Source organism: Gastrolobium bilobum, unplaced genomic scaffold (genome assembly GCF_033153095.1).
Source record: "Gastrolobium bilobum isolate Gb01-03AN ecotype WA unplaced genomic scaffold, APGP_CSIRO_Gbil_v1 utg10129, whole genome shotgun sequence".
Taxonomy (NCBI): Eukaryota; Viridiplantae; Streptophyta; class Magnoliopsida; order Fabales; family Fabaceae; genus Gastrolobium; species Gastrolobium bilobum.
The window spans coordinates 67369-76937 of NW_026896468.1; the positions used below are offsets into that span (position 1 = coordinate 67369).

The window sequence follows — 9569 nt, forward strand, 5'->3', positions numbered from 1 at the left end:
CATCTGTCCACTGCACTTCACATAATCTTTTATATTATGTCCATTATTTTAATATAAGTCATATATTTAAAAAAAATGCATTCAATTTATGGTAAATTATTTTCTGACAATAGAAGATAATTTTTTAATGTTATGAGATATTGAAACTTGTGTTATTTTTTTTTTTGTTTTTAACAAGTGGTAAGCCTACCATTTATTGTGTTTATGATATGAAAAATGTTATCTGATGGCGATAATTTATTATATAAAGTACCAGTTCACCGTAATACAACTCAATGTTATCTGCGATATACCCATCATGGATGCACCTACAGGGTTATTGGCCAAGTTGTGGAGCTTTTTTTGTTTCCTCCCATTCTTCTTCTTGCTCTTCATACTTGGCATCATCAAAGGTTCATTTTTTCTTTTCCTCTTGCTTTTTTGTACATGTATTTTGGTTTGGTTTTGGTTTTGCTCTTCATTTTCTTAGACTCAGACTCATAAAGTATAATAATCATATTCATACCTTATAGAATCTCTCTGCTAATACACCATTTAATTTAATTTAATTTAATTTTTTTTAAAGTTCATGGTTATGTTAAGAGTGCATTGTAAATGTACCCCTTCATGACAAGGTGGTTCCTTTTGGCAGCTGCACTGATAGGGCCAATTGCATTTGCAATTATTGTCATTGGAAATTCCGCTATTTTCATTGGACTTTGGACTGCTCATGTTTTTTGGACATACTACTGTGTGGCAAGGTTGTATTTTCCTTCCAAACTCTTTTGGAGTTGCAATGCAACTATGTATGATTCACTGTTTCACATATTCTATTAAATCTCTCTCTTCAATTTCTCTTGACCCTTTTGGATACTTTGGTCTTTGACAATAGAACAAAGAGGTTCGGACTGGTCCTCAAGGTTGTCCTGCTGATATGTTTGCCGGTTCCTTTGTTACTTTGGCCAATAGTTGGTATTGTTGGAAGCCTTTTGGGTGGAATTGGATATGGGATTTTTGCTCCACTTATTGCAACTTTTGAGGCAGTGGGAGAGAATGTTACCGACAAATTTTACCATTGCTTCATTGTAAGTGTGAATTTTCTGCTTATGTATCTTTCTCTGCTCCTTTTGTCCTAGTGACTGTGCTTATGGAAGTACATATGTTCCTAACCTTTTTCACTTTCTCTCATTGACTAAAAAACTCTATGGGTAAGTTCAGTATTCTGTTAAAATTGAGGAATCTGGTTCATATTCAAAATGCACGCTTAAAATTTTCACCCCCTTGGCCAATCTTATGATAATACCAATTCATTCATATGTTATTCTGTATTTGTTTATGTTTTATATTAGTTGAGTGATGAATTAATTCCAGGTATGAAAGTTACTGAACGCAAAAACCAAATATTTATTTAGGAAGAAGCATTGGAAAATGCCACACTGTCAATGTCATTTACTTATTTCTGATACCAGGATGGTTGTTGGTCAACAATTGAGAGCAGCTGCATAGTGGTTCAGGATGTCACAGACTTCTGTTTCCACTCCTATTTTTCATACATGGATGAACTAAGAGAAAATTTACCCCCTCATGAAAAGCCATTAGATATCAGGTAAGTTATTCTCCTTAAATTAGTTGTTTGATATAAAACACTAGTCTTGTAGTTGAATAGTTTAGACACATTTAATCCTTTTCTTTCTAGATTGTCACTATTACCATGTTGCTTGTTGGTGATCTTGGTTGGGGTGCCATTTGATATGGCTTTAATCACATCTATTGCTATATGGAAGAGCCCATACATGTTGTTCAGAGGATGGAAGAGACTATTAGAAGATTTGATTGGAAGAAAAGGACCATTCCTAGAAACTGAATGTGTCCCTTTTGCTGGCCTTGCTATAATCCTCTGGCCTTTGGCTGTTATAGGGGCTGTATTAGCATCTGGCATTTGTAGCCTTTTCCTGGGCCTATACAGCGGTGTTGTTGTGCATCAGGTAAGTCAAATATGATGCTCCAACTTCTCTTAAGATTCTTGTTTATTCACTAATATTTTTTTTTAACCATTTATGCATGTTTTAAGAGAAATTATTAAGCAAAGGTTTTGTATATTTTTAGGAAGACTCAATGCAGATGGGATTGGCCTACATTGTGTCTGTGGTTTCACTTTTTGATGAATATGTGAATGATTTACTCTACTTGAGAGAGGGATCCTGCCTTCCCAGGTGACATAAGATTTTCTTTACTATATTGCTAAGTGGGCGCCTGAAGCAGCAATAAAGTTGCTACCTTGTGATTGAGAGGTCACAGGTTCAAATCTAGGAAGTAGTCTATTTGTAAATATGCAAGGGTAAAAGATTGTCTTCATCTCTACCCTTTCTAGTCAGGGTTTAATTGGAGTGGTTTTTTAGTGCCATATTGCTCTTGTGAAAGTGCATTTTCAGTGGTAGACATTGATCACTGATTCTTGTGAGTCCTTGTGACAGCCAGGCCAACATACCGCAAAAACATGAAGCATGCTTTTGATATGAAAAACCATGGAGGCAGTGATAATAATTTGAAAAATAGGAGAGAAGATTCACAAAATTCAAAACATGTCTCACAACAACCCAAAAATTTGAAGTGGAAAATTCAGCAATATAGACCTGTGCAGGTGATTCATGAAAAAATGACTTAACCTGTTTCCACGAATTTTTCTAAGCTCAGTTTTTTTTTTCTTTTGCAGGTATGGGACTGGCTGTTCAAGTCATGCGAGGTGCATGGAAGGATAGTCCTTCGAGATGGTCTAATAAGTGTGAAGGAAATTGAGGAATGCATTTTAAAAGGAAATTGCAAAAAGCTAGGCATAAAGTTACCAGCCTGGTCATTGTTGCAATGTCTTCTAACTTCAGCAAAATTTAATTCAGATGGATTGGTTATTTGTACTGCTCTTACTCAAGCCTATGTTCCATTGGAAAACATAAATATATTCATGCTTCATCATATGCATTTGCAGCTGATTATGTGGAGTTGACAAGGATGAATGGACCAAAGGATAAAGTGTTTGAGTGGTTTATAGGACCTTTACTTATCATGAAAGAGCAGCTAAAGAACCTTAGGTTGGAAGAAATTGAAGAAACTTGCCTGAAAGAACTAGTTATGAGATGCAAAAATGAATTACCGGAGGAGTGGGATAGTTCTGGATTCCCATCTAATGACTATGTTAGAAGAGCACAGTTGCAAGCCATTATTAGAAGGTACATTTGTAGATATTGTTCTTTTTATATTCTAATTTTTCCATTTATACAGCATAGTTTCGTATTCAACTAATTCATTCTGCAATGATCTTGTAAAGATCTAATTTTGAGATTACATTAATGATTTTATATTAATTTTTTTAATACGTTCTCTTACTCCAGTTTTTTGGATTTAAAGGAGGGATGATACACAGAGACATTTATTTATGTTAGAAATTTTACATATTTAATTACTTATTAATAAAATAAGGGACACTGAAGATTAAACTCTAAAATAAAAGGACGGTGAGGATTGAACTCGTAATCATTTGGTTACGGAGCCTCTCAAATTATATAAAGTATCATTTCAAGACAAAAATTTATATGAGGTAGGATATTGTAAGTTGTAACAACCAATTAGGGTTATTATTAATGTTACTATTTATTAATTTTACCGTTAGATCGATTATATTGATCTAACAGTTATATTTATTTATATTATATTTATGATTTTTTATATTTAATACTTTATATTTATTTTCACCTTTATATGGTTATGATTTTTCATATTTAATGCTTTCACGTTAAATATGGGGAATCTTAATCATACAAAGATGAAAATAAATATAACCGTTGGATCAACATAATCAATTTAACGGTGAAATTGATTGGTAGTATTCCTAATTGATTGTTATAATATCTTATTCTAATTTATATTTATTAGAGAAGGTTAGATTAATGATTCTATATTGTATTCCATGATACATTACATTTATTTTGCAGGCTACAAGGGATTGTGGCTTCCATGTCCCGAATGCCAACTTTTCGACGAAGATTTAGGAATTTAGTCAAGGTTTTGTATATAGAAGCACTGCAGGCTAGTGCTTCAGCTAGTATAGGAGGCAATGCTATTCTCAAGCATAGGGATAAGGACTTAATTCGAAGCAAAGAAGAAGACAATGTTGATGAGCTTTTAAGCAATAATAATGTTGAATACATTACATATGAAGAGGGAAATATTGTATGACACAATTGAAGACCCAAAGTTTCTTGTAAATTCAGAAGGGTTTTGTAATTGTTGTTGTTCTTTGTTAATACCCTTTCCTTTTTTAGCTGTTTTACTCTCTTATTGTTTACTTGATTATGAGATTTTTTTTTTTGCTGTATTCCATTTAGATGTATTAGCTGAACCCTTCTTCCATTTTTCTGTTTTATATACTTAAGAGGTGAGCTGAAGTGAGTCTTTTCTTCGCTTGTAAATGAATACTTTTTTGCTTAAGTGCTCTTTCTTTTACACGTGAATGAGATTTCAGACTTGTTTTATTACCTCCGTTACTTCAGCTTCAGATATAATTGGCTTCGCGATATCTTGGCATGCTCTCTTTCGTTAAATAACGAGAGAGGAGAGAGGAACATTTGAAATAAGACTGTATATATTGACTGATGAAGGTTGTACAATATATAAACAGACTAATGGGCTAAGTCCAAACTTAATGTAATCTGACCTAATACAAAATAAGGAAATCCTAATTACAAAATAAGGAAATTCTAATTACAATATATTTTTAACACTCCCCCTCAAGCTGGAGCGTATAGGTCATATGCACCAAGCTTGTTACATATAAACTCTATTCAAGGGCCCCTTAAAGATTTTGTAAACACATATGCTAATTGCTCATTAGAGCGTACAAAGCTAGTTTTAATTTCACCAGCAAAAATCTTTTCTCGAACAAAGTGGCAATCTATTTCTATATGCTTGGTTCTTTCATGAAACACTGGATTTGATGAAAGAGCTGCTTGATTATCACAAATGAGAGTTGCCTGTCCAGTGTCTCCAAACTTAAGTTCTCTGAGAAGCTGTTTAAGCCAGATGAGTTTGCAAGTAGTAGTCGCCATGGAGCGGTATTCTGCTTCAGCACTTGATCTGGCAACTACGCTTTGTTTCTTACTTTTTCAAGAAATCAAGTTGCCTCCAACAAAGACACGATACCCAGAAGTAGATCTCCTATCAGTTGGACAACCAACCCAATCAGCATCACAGTACCCAACCACTTTATCATGACCTTTATCTTCATATTCAAGGCCTTTCCCTGGAAATGCCTTGATATACTTAAGAATACGAATGACTGCATTCCAATGTTCTTGACATGGAGAATTGAGAAATTGACTGACAACACTAACTACAAAGGAAATATCAGGCCGAGTGACTGTGAGGTAGTTCAATTTTCCAACCAATCTTCTATACTGCTCAGGATCTGAAAAGGGCTCCCCCTGATTTGGTAGAAGCTTGGTACTTGGATCCATAGGAGTATCAACAGACTTTGAATTTAACAGAGCAGTTTCTTCAAGAATATCCAGAGCATATTTCCTCTAAGATATCACAACACCAGCTTTAGATTGGGCCACCTCGATTCCTAAGAAGTATCGAAGTTTCCCAAGATCCTTAGTCTGAAAATGATGACATAAGTGTTATTTCAATCGAGTGATCCCATGCTGATCACTGCCTGTGATGACAATATCATCCACATATACCACCAGATAAATAGATCCAGAAGCAGAATGACGATAAAAGAGAGAATGATTAGCTGCACTCCGTGTCATGCCAAATTGTTGAACAACACTGCTAAATTTACCAAACCAAGCTCTTGGAGATAGTTTGAGGCCATAGAGAGACTTACAAAGACGACAAACAAGACCTGACTCCCCCTGAGCAACAAATCCAGGAGGTTGCTCCATATAAATTTCTTCCTCAAGATCACCATGAAGAAAAGCATTCTTGATATCCAGTTGGTAGAGAGGCCAATGGCTAATAGCAGCCATGACAATAAAAAGGCGAACAATAGACATTTTCGCCACAGGAGAAAAAGTATCAATAAAATCCAAGCCAAAGACCTGAGTGAAACCCTTCGCCACCAAGCGAGCTTTAAGACGATCCACTTGACCATCAGGTCCAACCTTAACAGCATAAATCCATCTGCAACCAACCACAGACTTTCCAGAAGGAAGAGGCACCAGGTCTCATGTGCCATTATGATGAAGAGCACTCATTTCCTCAATCATAGCTTGTCTCCATCCCGAATGTGAAAGTGCATCACCTGTGGTCTTAGGAACAGATACAGAGGACAAAGAGGAAAGGCAAGCAAAATATAATGGAGAAAGACGATGATAACTAATATTGACTTATACCTGGCCGGAGGGCGAGTATCACGAGTACCCTTACGAAGAGCAATGTGAAGATCATTATTTGAAGGTGGGACCGAACCCGTGGGAGGAGATGCATTTGAATGTGAGTCCACAGATACATCTGATGAACTATGCTCGATCTCATCAGCAGAAGAGGTGATAGAAGGAGAGTCAGAAACATGGACGGGTAAAGACGGAAGGTAAAGAAGGTCACCTGGGAAGGACGAATGTACAGAATCAGTATCCACAAGAGTAGTAGAGGATCCAAAAAAGGGAACTGATTCAAAAAAGGAGACATCTGCCGAGATAAAGTATCGACGTAAAGTGGGAGAGTAGCAACGGTAACCCTTCTGAGACCGAGGATAACCCAGAAAAACACATTTATGAGACTTGGGAGCTAATTTATCCAAACCTGGACCAAGATGATGAACAAAACACGTAGAACCAAATACATGTGGAGTTAAAGTATATAAAGTTTGATGGGAAAATAAAATAGAGTGAGGTACCTTATGATTGAGAATAGATGATGGCATGCGATTAATGAGATAGCATGCAGTAAGTATAGCATCACCCCAGAATGTGTATGGAACATTACCATCAATTAACAAGGCACAAGTAGTTTCAACCAGATGGCGATTCTTGGGCTCGGCTACACCATGTTAAATAACGAGAGAGAAGAGAGAGAAGAGAGGAACATTTGAAATAATACTGTATGTATTGACTGATGAAGGTTGTACAATATATAAACAGACTAATGGGCTAAGCCCAAACCTAATCTAATCTGACTTAATACAAAATAAGGAAATCCTAATTACAAAATAAGGAAACCCTAATTACAATATATTTCTAACAAATACCCTTTCCTTTTTTAGTTGTTTTACTTTCTTATTGTTTACTTGATTATGAGATTTTTTTTTTGTTGTATTCTATTTAGATGTATTAGCTGAACCCTTCTTCTATTTTTCTGTTTTATATACTTAAGAGGTGAGCTGAACTAAGCCTTTTCTTCGCTTGTAAATGAATACTTTTTTGCTTAAGTGCTCTTTCTTTTACATATGAATAAGATTTCAGACTTGTTTTATTACCTCTATTACCTCAGCTTCAGATATAATTGGCTTCGCGATATCTTGGCATGCTCTGTTTTGGTATTAAACTCTTGGAAAAATTAATATGATAGAACAAATAAACTACTTTAATGTATTCTCACACTGCTATTCGAAAAATGTGCTATCAGGTTTTATTTTTGGGGCTATATGAAAATTGGAGGAATGTCTTTCGGTTAGTATTGGTGGGTAGATTTTGTTATGTAATTATGTATTTTATTTTCGGGATCAATTGGATTAATGGTGATTGCATGTTTCATATTTAATTTTTTGGGAAAAACTTTTGACAATCATAATTGTGGTGAACAAGTTAGATACGATTATTGGCATAACTCAAAAAGTAATATGCTCCTTAGTGTAATCTTGAATGATTTTTTCTGTGCTTTTCAAACCTTTCAATTAAGGTAAATTTCCTCCAAACTCCAAAGGAATATTGAAAAAACAAAAGAAATGCAGTTGAGTCAAGCAAGATTTGTAAAATGTTAGCAATGGCTATAATAGAGATAGAACTGTAGAAACACATTGGAGTTTGACAATGGAAATTAGGCAGGACCTACTGTCTATAATCAGACAGCTTGCACTAATTTAAATTTAACTTGAGCTCTAGAAATTCAAATGACACGTGGTTTGTCCTAATTGAAAGATAAGAAATGAGAGAATTTTAGGTTAAATTTTCATAACTTCTACATAAATGGTATAGTCCTAGTTTATGTTTGCATATAGGTCAGTTTATGCAGAAAATGGGTCTTGACAGCTTGCTGTCCAACACAACTTGGGCTGTAGAAGTCAAATGGACTTATTCCGGTGGAATCTGAAAGATAAGATACAATTCTTTTCATGGTAAAAAAGATGGGGGAAACACTTCTCCTTTTCAGGAGAAGAGCCTTCTTCCGCGGCAGAGATAGTTGTTGAGAGATTCATTTATTTTTTTATTTAAAAAAGTTTGAGCACAGAAATCGAAATAAGAGCATGAGAATTTTTTGTTGTCTAACATCATGAAAGGCATAACCCCAAAAAAGATAAGAATTTTATGAGATTCTCAATTGCATCATGAAACCGTCTGTGTTGTAGTAGGGAATATCCTAATGGGAGTTGAATGAATATCTTATTTAATGTTTTTTTTTTGTAGGTACCATAAATGTAAATTTATAAGATGGATATTATAGTCCTTTTTTTTCATACTTGAAAAATATTTAGATTAGCATAGACACGCTCCATATAAGGTGGCAAGACCACCAACCTTATTAAGGTTTTAAAGTGAGATTACATATTGCCTATCAAAGAGGAAAAGTTGAGAATCGAACTCAAGACATGACTAGTGTGGGTGGAAGGTCCAACCAACTGTGCCAATCTTAATTGGTGACGGATATTATAGTCTAGCATGTATGTCATGGACAACTCTATGATTTCTCTGGAAGGTAGCTTTAAAATAGTAGCCCAAAAAGGGATGCCGCATTGCCACTTACCCGAGAGCACTTTCTCATCAAACAGAACTCTATTAGATTTTTCATACAGGTTATCAATTAATCTTCTTTATTTTCTTTCCTTTTTATAAAAAATAAATAAACAAAATAAAAAATAAAAGAGGTCATTCTTAAGGGTTTTGTATTGACAGACTTCCTTAAAGGAATCAAAGCTAGTTCCTCCTTACAAGGTCTCCAGGGAGCAACCCAAAAGTCTCACAAGGTCTGTTTGTTTCTTGAACAAATCAAGAGAACACTTCATCACTCTTTGGTACCTAATTGAAGCATGGAATGACAACCTCTGGCCCTAGAGTGAACTTACATTCCAACAATCCTCGACAACTTAAGACACTTTTATCTTTACTTGAATTCCCTATTATATGATTTTAACTTAATCTACATTACTATTGACAACATTGCATAATTCATTATCAATTGTCAATATGCAAAAGGAAAGTACATAGACATTGGACTTTAAAACATGTAAAATAGGCATTCATGCCATTTCCTCATAAATGCATAAAGTCTAAGATTACAAAATGTCCAATTGTCTGAATTACATCAAATAACTCAAATATACAAAATGGTACTTAGCTAAACAAAATAACTATGATCACAATACTAGGCTCCTTCAACAA

General features: G+C 34.8%; 1 protein-coding gene across 2 annotated transcripts; it reads left to right on the forward strand.

The window, feature by feature from the left end:
• Positions 1-293: 293 nt before the first annotated feature.
• Positions 294-4404, forward strand: LOC133299891 (uncharacterized membrane protein At3g27390). 2 transcript variants are annotated; one of them, XM_061499385.1, is made up of 10 exons: positions 294-392; positions 632-740; positions 872-1064; positions 1449-1585; positions 1676-1964; positions 2086-2192; positions 2458-2620; positions 2693-2888; positions 2963-3203; positions 3966-4404. In XM_061499385.1, the coding sequence occupies exons 1-10, from the start codon at positions 299-301 to the stop codon at positions 4207-4209; spliced, it is 1773 nt and encodes a 590-aa protein (XP_061355369.1). In that variant the 5' UTR covers positions 294-298; the 3' UTR covers positions 4210-4404. The 2 variants fall into 2 exon arrangements, with proteins under 2 accessions (XP_061355369.1, XP_061355370.1); XM_061499386.1 differs by lacking the exon at positions 294-392 and having other exon boundaries at positions 637-740; positions 1478-1585.
• The last annotated feature ends 5165 nt before the right edge of the window (positions 4405-9569 follow it).